Genomic DNA, 15709 nt, shown 5'->3' with positions numbered 1-15709 from the left:
CTTTTTGTTGACAAGAAAGGTAACCAATGATAAAGTGAGAATTATCACCAATAGGTTTAACCGCTTGCCAACCGGCTCACGCCGATGTACGTCGGCAGAAGGGCATGTACAGGCAGATTAACATACCTGTATGTTGCCCTTTAAGAAGCGGTTTGCAGGCATGGTCCCGCGAACTTCAACTTTTTATCCATTGAATCGCTATGAATTTGAGCATTGACGACAGGACAAGTCAAACTTTTATTTACAGAGGATATAGCAGCGTCAATTGCTGGTATACCCCACATCTTTGTATATTTTTCCTCCCTAGGATAGGAACGTGTTGAAAACTTTTTAGGAGGAAAAAAGTGCTCATCTGGGTGATCCCACTCAGAATACATAAGCTTTTCCAGCAATGAATGGACAGGAAAGGCACGCAAAACTTAAGTAGGCTTTTCACCCGACTCAGTTAAGGGTAGTTTAAATCTGGAGCGGACCATTTCAGTAAGAGATTGCACCAGAAATTTCTCAGCCTGTGAAGCTGAAGATGGTCCTTCCCCACTTGATACCTCGGAAGAGGAGTCATCTGCCTCTTCACCGTCCCGAGGGAGAATCATCTTCCCTCTCCCACTGTTCCTCTGTCTGAGGGCCCTGGGTGGTAGAAGGGGACCTAATGTGTTTTCTTCCACTCTGTGAAGATGCTATCAAAGCCCCTAATCTTTCCTCCAATCCAATCATGGCTGAGGAGAAAACCTCCTCAGTAATATATACATGGGCTGAAATGCCAGTGGCAACCCCGATGGCTCACTCTGACCAGCCTCCCTAGGCCTTTCAAGGGGGGGTGGTGTTGCAGAGGGAGGGTCTGCAGAGCCTGAGGGAGATCCCTTTGAGCCCCTATTTTTTGGGGTATTTGTACCTCCACTTCTGCCCATAGTGCCAAGCACAAATGCAGAGGTACTACCAGAAAATGCACCCACTGCTGAGCAAATAGTCCAGCAATTGCCGCTGCTATCAAGGCTCAGCCTGATGCTTAAGTAAACATGTTCTGGGAATACCTGTGTCCCCAACACTCACATGCCCCCATCTGCTCTCTGTCCCTCCATCAGCTAAATGCACCAGCAAAAGGTGTACTTATAGCTTACACAGCCATGGTGTCTGAACGTTGAAGCATGTCAGCGCCACGTTAAGCCCCGCCTCCCTCTCCCTCAGACTTCCCACTGCAACCCCCTCACTTTCAAGAGCAACGTGAGCAGGGCTCCAATCCGACCGAGGGGGGGATTCTAAAAGAAAAAGCTCCCCTTTCAAAATATTACCTGGGGCTAGGGCAGGAGGAACCGTACAGCTTGTAATGACACAGAGCCAAACTGACAAGCATGGAATCAGGTACGTGTTCTTGACAGCCCCCCGGTGGCGACTTTAGGCATGACATTTTACTTAAAGGAGAAAACCCATATGAATTAGAAAATTCCTAAGGAATCCCCACTTACCTTATCCAGCTGCAGGGTTTTGTGGTAAACCAGACAGACCAAATCTTCACCACACTCACGGTGGGGGCTCCGTTTAAAAAAATTCAGGGACGAGGCCCCTTTTTATTGGGGGATACACACCCCTGGACCTGTAAAGCACTCCGCCAGGAAATATGGCTGAAAAAAACCAAGCACTGGATCCCGGGGTACAGCTCTCTAAAAAAAGAAGCGTTACAGGCAAAACCTTGTTTCTTCCAACACGAGGCCCGGATACCGTTCAATTCGGCCTGGAAAAGACACTTTGAATGGATCCGGTTGCATAGCTTGCCCCAGCAAAGGAATATTCCAGTGGAGCTCAGCCCAGCACATCTTTACTCGTGACCAACACCTAAGACACTGGCAAAAAAAACTAAGGTACTCTTGGTAAGGGGAGGGGCTATATGGTGAGTTGAACTTCCTTTCTAGGGTGTGCCAGTGTCCATCACCTGAAGGTGCCATATAACCCCATACAGTAATTACTGTGGCTCGGTGTCCCGTGATGTACGATAAAGAAAAACAGAAGGCGTTATACAGGGCTGTCCTTACAGCTTTGCAAGGGTCAATTTTCCTTTTATTTTTTAGTTTTAGATTCATTTAGCTTATGTTATGGAATAAAAAGAAATTACTTGATGGTTTCTATATCAAAACAGTGAGTCCATTGACAGATTAAAGCAGAACTTCAACCAAAAGGGAAAAGTTCCGCTCTTCCTCCTCCTGCACAGAAAGCTGTGTGACCAATCAGTAGCATGGCCCACACATGCACAGTGAGCAGCTGGCTGTGAAGTCACAAGCAATCTCAGCAGGCTGCCCACAATTAGTATGCAGGCACTGGGGACCGAAGCCCAGTGAACAAAGTTGCCAGGAGAAGACAGCGCTGGTTCCTGAGACAGGCGAGTCGCTGTTTATTAAAAGTAAGCAGCTACAGCGTTTGTAGCTGCTGAATTTTAATTTTCAATATATGACTGAACAGCCACATTAAGTATGAAAAGATAACAGAATCAGGAAGGACCACTTGGGTCTATAGCCAGAACTATAGCCCTTATACTTATCTACAGCACAGAGTAGACATCTTTGAAAGAATGAGAAGCAGTGTTCAATTACTCACCGGAAGACTTCAAGCGGAGCAAGGACAGTGGATATTATATCAGAAATATTCCCATGTAGGTTTAATGTTGTGAGAGAAATCTGTATGGTCCATGCAAAGCGCAGAATGATATCCTGTATGATTGCACAGTAATAATAGGCCTAGAATAGGAAAAAAGGAGAAAGAAGTAGTGTTTAAGATAAATGACACAAAGATGAATAATAAACAGAAACAACAAAAGAAACCTACAGAGCTCCCACCTTCTGTGGATACACAATCTCTTCTCGCAGGAAAGTATTCTCACCGGCGTTCTTGTCAAACAAACCCCAGTCCATTTTCAAGTCCCAGATAAGAGTATATAATGAACTGATGACATAACTAACGATCCACAGGTAAAAGAACACCTGAGCATCCGAGTGATTCTGAGCTGCAAGACAAAGAATACACGTGTGAGTTGCATTTCAATTACCTTGGCTGATAAGTTAGTCATGCTAATGTAATCACACATGCATTCAGAGGTCATGGCCTTTTTTTGCCCCTTGAAACAGAATGATTTTTCATTTTGAAGATGTGTCATCTGTACTAAAATAAATAAAAAACATTTTTTTTTTTTTTATTAATCAAACCTCACCTTTCTGTGTCAAAAAGATTTTATTGTATTAACATACAATAGAGTATTTGACAATAGGTTAAGTACATAATATATAACAGAAGTAATGAAGTTCAGAGTTATATATTCAATACAATGTAAATGATATATTCAACTATAATTATTACTATAACAATAACGCACATTAATGGTATGGTTTATTAGAGGAATTGGCTTCTTAAGTAGGAAAGAGCTTCAAAATCATAATAGGAACAGATAGAGAAGAAAGGAAAGATAGGAAGAGAAGAAACTAGGAAGGGAAGAAGAGGTCCACAGGGTCGAGTCGAGGGCCGCCATATCACTCAGAATCCATATACTGTAATCACTTACCCATCGGGTCAGCTACCATGGTAATAGAACTTTTGTTAAAATTTGATGGTAAATAATTTTCAAAACTCACCTTTCAACTTAAATCTTTTTATACTCTATTTTTATGTTATGATGTGTGGAAAACCAGTGAAAAGAATCTGTAAAAGTTTGTTTCCTTAAAGTGATTCTAAAGGGAATTTTTTTCCCTTAAAAATAAAGCTATACTTAACTGCAAAACCATTACACAGAGCAGACTTGATCTTCCCCTTCTCAGGTCCCCTGCCAGCGCTCCTGGCTCCTCATCCTTGCCAAGAGCCCCTATAAAAATTGGTTTCTATGGGGGCACTTGTGCAGGCTTGCTCCCAAGTGGTCCTGCCTGTGTCTATTGACACCTCCCCTCCTCACTGGCTGCAACTGACAGCAGCAGAAGTCAATGGCACCCGCTGCTGCCATTCTGACCATTGAGGCAAGAGAGCGCTGAGAGTGCTGCTGCTCTCATGCCTACTGCTGGAACGAGATCGGGCTCTGGAGAAGGGCTGCATCGAGAAGGCTTTTTATCTTAATGCAGAAAAATCATTAAGGTTAAAAAAATAAAATAAATACTTCTACCTTTAGAACCATTTTAACACTAAGGAACAGATTTGTGCAGAAGTGAATTGGCGCAGAGGCACAATTTTTGCATATCTATGGTCATTTCAATGCAGAGTGTATACTTGTTCATCTAACACCTACCGTATATACTCGAGTATAGGCCGACCCGAATATAAGCCGAGGCCCCCAATTTACCCCCAAAAAAACTGGCAAACTTATTGACTCGTGTATAAGCCGAGGGTGAGACATGCCTGTCCATCCCTGTGTGTGTGTCCGTCCCTGTGTGTCCGTCCATCCCTGTGTGTGTGTGTGTCCATCCATCCATCCATCCCTGTGTGTGTGTGTGTCCATCCATCCATCCATCCCTGTGTGTGTGTGTGTCCATCCATCCATCCATCCCTGTGTGTGTGTGTCTCCATCCATCCATCCCTGTGTGTATGTGTCTCCATCCATCCATCCATCCCTGTGTGTGTGTGTCTCCATCCATCCATCCATCCCTGTGTGTGTGTGTCTCCATCCATCCATCCCTGTGTGTGTGTGTCCATGTGTGTGTGTCCGTGTGTGTGTGTGTGTGTGTGTGTCCGTGTGTGTGTGTGTGTGTGTGTCCAGCCTACCTGTGTCCCGAGCCTCCGTCCCGTGCCTTGCCTCCTTGCCTCCGTCCCGTGCCGTGCCTTGCCTCCTTGCCTCCGTCCCGTGCCGTGCCTTGCCTCCTTGCCTCCGTCCCGTGTCGTGTCGTGCCTTGCCTCCGTCCCGTCCCGTGCCGTGCCTTGCCTTGCCTCCGTCCCGTGCCTTGCCAGGATCGCCTCGGCGGCCATTCTAAAATTCAAAAGCCCCGCCTCCGCCTCCGCCTGTGATAGGCGGAACACAATTTCCCAGCAGCCTGTGTTCCGCCTATCACCGATATCGTCTCATCCTCGTACTACGGACGAGGATGAGACGATGTCCGTGATAGGCGGAACACAGGCTGCTGGGAAATTCAGTGTTCCGCCTATCACAGGCGGAGGCGGAGAAGGAGGCGCGGCTTTCAAATTGTAGTATGTCCGCCGTCTGTCTGCTCGATACGCTGATCGAGCAGTCAGACGGCGATGACTCGAGTATAAGCCGAGGGGGGCACTTTCAGCCTCAAAAAAGAGGCTGAAAATCTCGGCTTATACTCGAGTATATACGGTATTTGATGAGCACAAATAACTTCCATATTAGGACACAGGGGTAATGGGTGGTTAGAGAAAAACTGTTACCATACATACATTTCTACATCCTTTGTCTGATTTCTATTGATGCTGAGGATGCAAACCAGCATGGTTGGACAATTTGTCTCGCCCCTCCCCCTAGAATCGGAATGCTTACTATAAGAACATTTTTCTCTGTGTACTTGTATAAATCTGACTCTAAATCTTAACTCAATTTATAACCCTAATTTTAAACATGACTACTCAAATTGCACTTTGAGTTTAAGCATTATTTGTATAGATCATTTTTCCTAAGTATGCTACAGCCCCTAGAAGGCATTGCATAACAAAACGTACCCTAAATATCTGTCTGTCTGTTTTAAATGGATTTTGCAGAAAACAAATTAAGACACCTAGGACTTGGGGACGGATGATCCCTGATACAAAATAGAGCCAGCATTATTATGTCTTATTAGGCCAACCTATAATATAAGGAGGATGCAGAACTGTCTATCACAGGAGATTTACTCAGCACAGGCCTCATCTACATCAACCATTCTAATACATACCTTGGCAACTAAAAAAGCATCAGACTTACACCTTTAAAAGTAACAATAGTAGTAATAAGAAACTGTTGCAAAAAGCAAGCAACAGGCAACCCATAAGTAGATTAGAAAAAGCGACTGTTTAAAGTGGAATTCCAGGCTCTAAGGCCAAAACTGCTCCCCATCCCCCTTCCAACTCCTATTCTAACCACCCTGTAGAAGGAAGATGCATAAACGTACAGATTTTCAGAGCATTTCCAATCTGGGCATGTGATCTCCCCAGCAGCCGACTTCAGGGGAGAGGAGAGAGCGCTGTAACAAGTCTGTGTGAATGGACGCAGCAGCAGTGCTCGGGTGTGAGCACGCACTAGTGCCCCATGGGAAGCGGCTTTCCATGGGGGCACTGGACAGAGGAGAGAGATAGAGAGGGGGGCCAGGAGCGCCATCGGGGGACCTAAAACAGGAGGTTTGTGGCAATTTTGTACAATTTCATTGCAGAGAGCAATTTTTATTTTCCTTTACAAATCACTTTAATGGGTCCCAAACATCTGCTAAAACATTTTTTCTGACAATACTAAACCGTCAAAACATCTGTCAAATTTTTATTATAATCAATGGGGAGATTTCCAAGCACTCCCTGTTCTAGCTATAGAGTGTGACACAGAACAGAAAATCATGTAACATATCTCCAATGTGAGCAGAATCCACAACAAATAGTAGGGCAAGGATCTTTTTTTTTTTTTTTTTAATGTTTTTAATAACCCTGTGACACAGATTACACACATTTCTGGTTTTGGTGCCACGTATAGAAAGTCTGATGGGTAACATTGAAATACAAACTTGACACGTTCTTACACTGGCAAAAAAAAATATCAATAGATTAATGTGGTGTGTGCTAAACTGGCAAACAGAAAACAGGACTAGTCAGAACAGGCACTTTTTTCCCAGGTTTCAGTTGACTACTTTTGGTAATCCTACATCTACTGTAGCCTCAGCTCAGTTCTTAGGTACTTATCCACACAGGATCTCACCCCCACATCAGCTATCCTCCTCCAAGTAAGATGCCTTGTGAGTGTATAGATGCCATTCTGCAGACCATTGGTGTAAAGCGTGTATAATTTAACAGTTGTGAACCACAGGTACAGTGCACTGTACCAGTGCTGTGAGGAAACTGCAGTGGGCAGTGTGAAAGAGGCCTTACTGTGTAGCTTCAATGTTAAAATCTGCAAAGTCAGAAGTCCTCATCTGCATGATTGTTATAGATAAGCAACGAAGAAAGTACGGAAGATCTTTTAGGGAGGAGTGGTAAGCAATGGGAGCTCCCTTATTTTTCTCAGTACAGGTTCTATTTTACAAAGTGTTCTTACCCACAGAACTCCCACTCAAGATTTGTTTTTCCAGAATGCAGTGTACAAAAAAATCGCAAGTAGCCAGAAATGTTTGAGATGCTGCAACCAAGTTTGACACCAATAATTACTGGACAGTAGAGCTGCACGATTAATCCTTAAAAAAATGCGATCTCGATTCACTCCCCTGATGATCTCTCCCACCGAGAGTAGGCGATTTTTTCATATAAACAAGTGGAGAGATTATCTGCTCACTCAGCTGCCAAAAGAAAGCATCCCGGGCAATCTGCCAAGTTTAGAACTTGAAACATTGTAACTAACTTACTTCTTAGATCAAAGGGATAGAACTTCTTGTGTAAACAAATAATCTGGGGAGCCTGCCAAGCTTTCAACCACGTGTAAACTTCTTTAAGTTAAAATCATTTTTTTTTTTGCTAGAAAATTACTTGGAACCCCCAAACATTATATACATTATATATGTAATATAATTTTAGCAGAGACCCTAGGGAATAAAATGGCAATTGCTGCAATATTTTATGTCACACTGTGTTTGCCCAGCAGTCTTTCAAATGCAATGGTTTTGGAAAAAATACACTTCAATATTTAAAAAAAAAAAAACGAAACAGTAAAGTTAGCAAAATGTTTTTTTTGTTTTAATGTGAAAGATGATGTTAAGCCGTGAGAATCGTGAGAGAATCATGATCTATCTTCTAAGCAAAAAATCGTCATTCTAATTTTAGCCAGAATAGTGCGGCTCTACTGGACAGCCCAAGTGGCAGTTTCCAAATCGGTTACAACACTCCTCCTAGGCTCCTTCGGCCATAGCCACAAATTGTGTGTGCGGATGATTCAGGACTGATCCTATCCTTTGCTCTTCAGATGTCATAAAGGGAAAGCCACAGTCCACATTTGTCAATGGATAATTAACTTTATTGTTCCATATAGCATGTGCACACCACAAAACTTCTCGCCACGGATACATTTCTGAGGTATACAGGGTATAACGGCAGAGCCAAGTCAAACTTCCCATGTTTGATCAAACAGCTATTGTGTCTGCATGCTTTATTTACTGAAATGCAGAAAACACAGATCAGTGTTGACTAACTGAATATTGAACAAGTGTACCTAAATAAAGTGGCCAATGAGCATACAAGCTCTTACATCATGCCTGTCACCAAAAGTAGCTTATGATCTTTTGCAGGGTCTCCAAACATATCAGTACGAGGGCCAAATCCTATATTATTAAAACTAACGCACAACAATTAATTCAGTTTCGAGGGCAGTACGTCTATTTTAACTTACAAATCTCCATAGGATATGCTTTAGAAAATGTAACAAGTTACCAGTTTAGAGTTACAGAGGAGGTCTTATGCTAGAATTATTGCTCTTCCTCTAATGTTCACGGCAATACCTCACATGTGTGGTTTAAACCCTGTTTACATATGTGGGTACGACGTACATATGCGTCCGTTCCTGTGTGCAAATAAATGGCCAGTTTTTACATCTTCTGATGCTGTAAAAGGCCTCCGAAGGTCACAGAGATGGCCGGGGACCATCTGGTTCTCAGTCAGCTCTATAGTAAATGGCTACTGCTGGGCAATTCATTCTCCAGCACGCTTATTGCATAGGCGAGCTGGTAGAAGCACTGGAGTGTGGCGTGATCACTCAACAGCCACTATGATTGTTTTTATATGAGAAGGAATTATCAGCAGTAAAAAAAAACACTTGAAGCCCAGGAAGTCACATGATGTCCACCTAGAGTTAAGTGGTTAAGAAAAATCTGTTTCTGTTGGAAATGAGGAGGGACAATGATACAACAAAGCCTTATCCATCAGGAAGACAAGCAGTGTACATGTAATGAATCACATATGTCACCAATATTGGGATTTCACAGCTAATCAGTCACAATGATGTCTCCGATCTGGAGAGAATATATACACACAGGACTTTTACCTTTGTGGGTTTGGTAGAGAGCAGCAAATGTGACCATGAAGAAAGTAGTGGAGTATTTGCCAGCATTCGCCAGGTGAGGGAAGGCTCTTTTAGTGTCTCTGTATCGTCTCAGGCACTGGATGAAACGCAGCCAGGCTGGAATACACTGAACCACAGCTCGCACCCCATAACTATATGTATTACACTTTCCAGTCGCTGTAAAAAGAGGAGAGGAAGTGAGACACAAGAATAAACAGATTATACAAACCCACACTCTGATTCGGGCACCTCACTTGCTGTCATGACCAATGCTGTCAACCTCATCATTGGCCTCTGTTTTTAAACATCTAGTCTATATAATATGTTATAGACTTAAAGGGAATTTGTCCTAAAATGATGTACCTGTCTGAGAAACTTGAAAGAATATGATGTCCTCTCACTTCCCGTTTTAGCTATGGGACAGGAAGTGAAAAGAAATCTCCCCAATGGGGCAGAGATAGCAAAAATTAAACCAACAGGGGTTATTAACCCTCCCTTACTCTATAAAAAACAAATAGTTTTGCCTATAGTTCTACTTTAAAGCAAACCTTCAGTCATTTTTTTCAACTTTGTCTTCTGCCCTTGTTGTTTTAATTTGGCTAGTAAAACATGTTTTTTTTTTCTGCCAGTAAATACCTTAAACAGCCCACTTCCAGTTTCTTTTCTGGTTATTAGTCTAGGCATATGACATCATGCACAGCTCTCTCCCCCACCCTTGTGAGCATTTGCCAGGAAAGGAAGGGTAATGAGTCATAATGAAAACTGCAAGGCTGCAGAGCTGGATGTGTGCCTCTGTGTAAATCCAGGAAGTGAACAAGCAGCAGCTGAAGCTGCCCACAGTTAAAATGGTTGCAGCCAGACTCAGCGAAAGGAGATTTCTGCAGCATATTTGGCAAGTACAGAATCACAGTATACGTAAAAAAATATATATACAAAGTGGTTGGAGGGAAGACTTTTATTACAAATGTCAGCAGACAGCAGTTCCTCTTTAATAAAGTGGTGTTATAGTTGTTGCATGAGACTATTGCACGCTCTCTTTTTGTTAATTTAGTTGCCTTTTTATTTCTCTGAGGAGAGCTTCAAAGCCATTGCAGGGATTTCCTCTCACTTCCTGCTTTGGCTATGGGACAGGAAGTGAAGGAAAAATCTCCACAATGGGACGCAGATGGCAAAAAACTGCCATATAACCCCCCCTTAAGCTAAAATAAAAAACAAAAAAGTTTTGCCTATAGCTTTATTTTAACAATTCTTTGACGCAACTGGAAAACTGGAACTGAATTGATGTGTAAGAAGAGTTTTTCTAATAAATATTTGACCTATATCTTTTATCACTCAAACAAAGACAATATATTGAGGCACCTGTTCAGTGAGGGGCGACTGCCCTACAAGTAGTATGTAGCCCAAGAGCCAGAGAATAGAGACGTCCTTCAAATGACTCAAATGGACTTGCACCAAATGCGGGGAAAAAAAAAAAAAGAAGCTGTTAGGACCTCACACTCCAAAAGCTTTATCATTCTGCAGTGAATCCAATAGTATATTTATTTTCACTGAATCTATAAAATGCCCCTTTCATCAAATGAAAAGCAAGCTGCAGTTTTCTTGCATCAATAACATTTTTCATGGGGCTTGCCCATGCCTGCATGTGGCACGGTTTTAAAATGGTTTTAGGAAGCCCTGGTATTATTGGATTGTTTCAGAGATTTTTTAAAGTGCTCAAAATTCATTGCCTCAAAACACTAGCTTAAGTGTCCCTCCTCCTTGGATTTTCTCCTATATCTGAATATTAGTGTTGCAACTGTGAGAAGGTAGGCAGAGAATTTGTAAACTTTTCCCCTTACCCTCTTATTCGCCCTACCCCTCTATTCTTTCATACATTCCTTTCCTGTTGTACACTCAATGCAACACTTTATATTTTTCAACACTGATATCTGAGGTTTTCTATCTGTATTGAGATTTTCAGTTCCTAGATTATGCTGGAATAGTTACGCAAGATATTAAAAAAAGGAAAACCCCACTTATGCCTTTTTCCCCCCTTACTGAACCATAGATATGTTACAAAGTCCAGTGAAAGCACAATGTCCTCTGCACTTTTCTGATACATCACAGAAGGAAGGGTCTGGTTGAGGGTTGCGCACTATACTTTATGACATATCTATGGTACAACAATGCTTTGCAAGGAAAAAAGGAACTTAATAAATGTCTGTTTCTATTTGCATAGTTTCCCACCAGATCATGCTTTTCTTTTACCCTCCAATATCAATGGAAATTAATAATTAAAGACATTTTAAAACAATGCAGGACAAGCAAGAAAAAAAAAATAAAAAAAATAAGCTAGCCTTGTTTTCTTACCAGCACTGATGAGTCCATTGTCACTCTTCCAGTTTAGCTCAAAGCTGTAGAAGCAGATCATGAACTCCAGGTCCATAAGTATCACTGCAAGACTGTTGAGTTGGTCGGCCAGCCAGAAATCTGCAAAGCCCACTTTATGGAAGGGGGCAGTAAACACTCGGAACTAGTATGAGAATAAAAATGAAAACCAGATCAAAAGACAGAAGAGGATAAAACAAGAGCAGAACCAAGCACAAATGAGAAGGGTGTTAAGAGATATAAAAGTTCAAAACTCCAGGTAGAGTCCACCACCAACTAGACAGATAATCATCATCAAATCTGAAGTACGAAATTAGTAACGTAAGTGGCCGCTTCTACACAACTATAATAAAAATATAGAAAACATGGAAGGCAAACACTTTGGCCCTTTATAGAACTTTGAAGGTTGCTGCAGTAAATTATCACACCTCATGCACAAGGGGATAAGATCGTTGATTCCATTTGAATTGCCTGCCAATACAAAACAGGTCCTAAAAGGAACATAAAAAACCCTTTTAAGACTGCACACTATAATTCTGCACTGCAGGTGCTGTTTCAGTGTTAGTTTGTGTATTACAGTATTTTAGAGCAACACATGATCGTGAATGGGCAATTATGTTTAAGGTTTTGTTTTTTTTTGCAATGGAATATAAACCAACAAACAGCCCAAAATGTAGTTATAGCATAGAGGAGGAAACGTCTATTACAGATAGGAAAACAGATTCTATTTGTTATTCTATTTCAGACACATTCAGCTATGATATACAAAAGCCTGAGTCCAAGCTTGATTTTAGCCTTGGTAAGAGTAACAATAAGGCAACCTTGGAAAGTACATACTGCAATCCATACATATAAAATATCAATGGGAAAGTAAGCTCAGCGAGAGTAGAACAGGCTTTTGCCAAATGGCTTCTGTAGCACTCACCAATAACTTAAGGAGCCAAAATCGAGACTTATAGTAGAAGGTTTTCGTGGGGTTGATCAGAAAGAGCAGCATGAAGCCATACAAGACCAGTGGATTCACCTGCATTGGCAAATAAATATGATGTCCAAAGACACAGGAGAATAGACTGAGGCACCACAACATGCCGAGGAAACCTGCAAGCTGAAACAGACACATAACTGTTACAGACCTACATAAACACATTATATATACACATAAATGACAGAATAATGTAAAGCTTTGTTTATATTAAATATGTTTGTGTGTTTTTTTTTTTTTTTACATTTACAAATTATCAGGTTACACACCAAATTGTAAATAGAATCCAACATTTACATAAAAGGCCACTGTGACCTGTTGGCAGGTCTCTCACCCATTACAAGGAAACATCAATACTCGCTCTACACCATGTTCAAACTAAATATTCAAACATTTTATATTCATGCAATTTTCTTCCTAAAATAACAATTTTAAAAGGCTACACTCTTCCACATAGGTCTCCTGGTGGTCAATAAACGCTCAACACTATAAAAAAAAAAAAAACACACACACTATTATAAAGTTTCTAGTATACTAGTTAAGATTTCTGAAATTAAATTCCCAGCGCCATCCATGACACAACCGTCATGTTCTTTTAGCCTCTGCCTAAATATGGTATTCTGGGCCCCCTTTCTAAATTTCACAGACCTGAAGTAAAAAGGATCAGTTCACCTTTAGTAACATGTTACACCAGTATTTAGGGTGTGACATGTTACTGTGCAGCACCCAACCCCCCCCGCCCCCCCCGTGGCAGTGGGCAGGGGTCCCTCTGCCCCACAGCCGCTGTCAAATTTTAAAATTAGCACAGCTGAGCAGGACTTCACCCACACAGTCACGCCACTCATTAACAGCAATCTGTGAATGAACGAACTACAAGTCCTGTTTGCAACTACGGCTCAGAGGTACTTGCAAGAAAGCTGCAGGCATTGTATGGCATTGTATGAAGGAGTCTGAAATTGCATCCATAATCTACTGATCGCAGGTGCAATTCTCTGCAGGCTCCTGTGAAAAAGGTAATAACTGCATATTCATTTCCTGCAAAAAATGGCAGGTGGGAGATTGGTTTAGAGGCGCTGCAATGACACCATTCTAATAATTGAAATACCCATTTAATCTTTTTATATGTTTGACACAGACCCGGAACAACTATACACAAGGATTAGACTTTCCTCATCTGAATACTCGTTCCAGGATAGAGAGTCAAAGTATTGAAGCCATTGCACTATTCTTCCAAGGGCTTCCGTGGCAGACCTGCATTTCTTTCATTGCATGTTTAAATTACATAAAAACACATGGAAGTATTCCATCAAAAATAACAATCTAAATGAGAATTACACACAGGTCAAGTCAACCCTGCAAAGCTATTAAAAAAAAAAAAAAAAAAAATTGTAATGTTTATGTTCTAATGTAAGCATCAATCTTGTACAGAGACAGCTTAATTCATATGTATGGAGGTAGGCACTGCATTCGCTGAAGCCTTCAGTGTAACCACAAACAATATTTTCCAGAAGAAAAAAAAAATGCTGTGCTGACAATAGCGCTTACACGGTTAGTATATATGTATATAGCAATACCCTAACCTATGGCTCCACTCCAGACTGCTCCATTCAAATAATAGGGATGACCTAGGTGCTGTCTAACACAGCCCGTCTCCACTCTCAGCCAAAAATAAATATAAGCCACACTCAAACGTCGCTCTTCTATTTAATTTGTCAGAATGAAAACTGCATATATTAAAGTCTCCACCCGAAACCACCTTCCTTGACTCGTTTCACCACTGCTGGCTTGCTGACAAGGATAGAGGTTACTTCCCCTATCCTTTTGTGCAAGCAAGCAGTGCTGAAATGGATCAAGGAAGGTGGTTTTGGGTAGGGACAATAATGTACAGTAATAGCCCATTGTATAGACATAAAATACATTGTACAGATATAAAGGAAAAGTTATAAATCTTATTATCTTAGAAAGGTGACATACAGTGCCTTGCAAAAGTAATCACCCCCCTTTCGTGTTTTGTTGCCTCACAACCTGGAATTAACATGGATCGTTTGAGCATTTGCATCATTTAATTTAGAGAACATGCCCACAACTTTGAAGATGATTTTTATTTTTATTATTGTAAAGCAAACAGAAAGGACAGAATAACAGAAAAGGTCAATGTGCATAACTATTCACCTCCTAAAGTCAATACTTTGTAGAGCCACCTTTTGCGGCTATCAAAGGTCCAAGTCACTTTGGATAAGTCTCTATGAGCTTGCCACATCTTACTACTGGGATGTTTGCCCATTCCTCCCTGCAAAACTGCTCCAACTCCTTCAAGTTGGATGGTTTGCGCTTGTGAACAGCAATCTAAGTCTGACCACGGATTTTTTATTGGATTGAGGTCTGGGCTTTGACTCGGCTATTCCAACACATTTACATGTTTCCCCTTAAACCACTCAAGTGTTGCTTTAGCAGTGTGTTTGGGGTCATTGTGCTGCTGGAAGGTGAACCTCTGTCCTAGCCTGAAATCACACACAGAGTGGTACAGGTTTTGCGCAAGAATATTCCTGTATTTAGCACCATCCATCTTTCCCTCAACTCTGACCAGTTTTCCAGTCCCGACTGCTGAAAAACATCCCAGCACCATGATGCTGCCACCACCATGTTTCACTGTGGGGATGGTGTTCTTTGGGTGATGTGATGTGTGGGGTTTGCGCCAGACATAGCGCTTTCTTTGATGGCCAAAAGGTTCAATTTTAGTCTCATCAGACCAGAGCACCTTCCTCCATACATTTTGGGAGTCTCCCACACACCTTTTCACAAACTCAAAACGTGTAATTTTGCTTTTTGCTGAAAGTAATGGCTTTCTTCTGGCCACTCTAAAGCCCAAGTCTATGGAACGTACGGCTTATTGTCATTCTATGTACAGATATGGCAGTCTCTGCTGTGGAACGCTGTAGCTCCTCCAGGGTTACCTTAGGTCTCCGTGCTGCCTCTCCGATTAATGCCCTCCTTGCCCGGTCAGTGAGTTTTGGTGTGTGGCCGTCTCTTGGCAGGTTTGCTGTTGTGCCATGTTATTTCCATTTGGTTATGATAGATTTGACGGTGCTCCTAGGGATCATCAAAGATTTGGATTTTTTTTTATAAACTAACCCTGAATTGTACTTCTCAACAACATAGTCCCTTACTTGTTTGGAGAGTTTTTTTGGTCTTCATGGCAGTGTTTGGTTAGTGGT

General features: G+C 41.7%; 1 protein-coding gene across 1 annotated transcript in view; it reads right to left on the bottom strand.

Moving 5' to 3' along the window:
• Window positions 1-15709, bottom strand: part of XPR1 (xenotropic and polytropic retrovirus receptor 1) — a 235674-nt gene that overhangs the window by 14888 nt on the left and 205077 nt on the right. The window contains exons 9-13 of the mRNA XM_077453099.1: window positions 12438-12617; window positions 11495-11657; window positions 9128-9322; window positions 2826-2992; window positions 2587-2726 (exon numbers count right to left, since the gene is read on the bottom strand). Coding sequence (XP_077309225.1) covers window positions 2587-2726; window positions 2826-2992; window positions 9128-9322; window positions 11495-11657; window positions 12438-12617 — 845 coding nt within the window. The remainder of the gene's footprint in view (window positions 1-2586; window positions 2727-2825; window positions 2993-9127; window positions 9323-11494; window positions 11658-12437; window positions 12618-15709) is intronic.

Source organism: Lithobates pipiens, unplaced genomic scaffold (genome assembly GCF_037356315.1).
Source record: "Lithobates pipiens isolate NorthernLeopardFrog02 unplaced genomic scaffold, aLitPip1_a1.2 Scaffold_23, whole genome shotgun sequence".
Lineage (NCBI taxonomy): Eukaryota > Metazoa > Chordata > Amphibia > Anura > Ranidae > Lithobates > Lithobates pipiens.
This window is presented reverse-complemented; position numbering and strand designations above follow the sequence as displayed.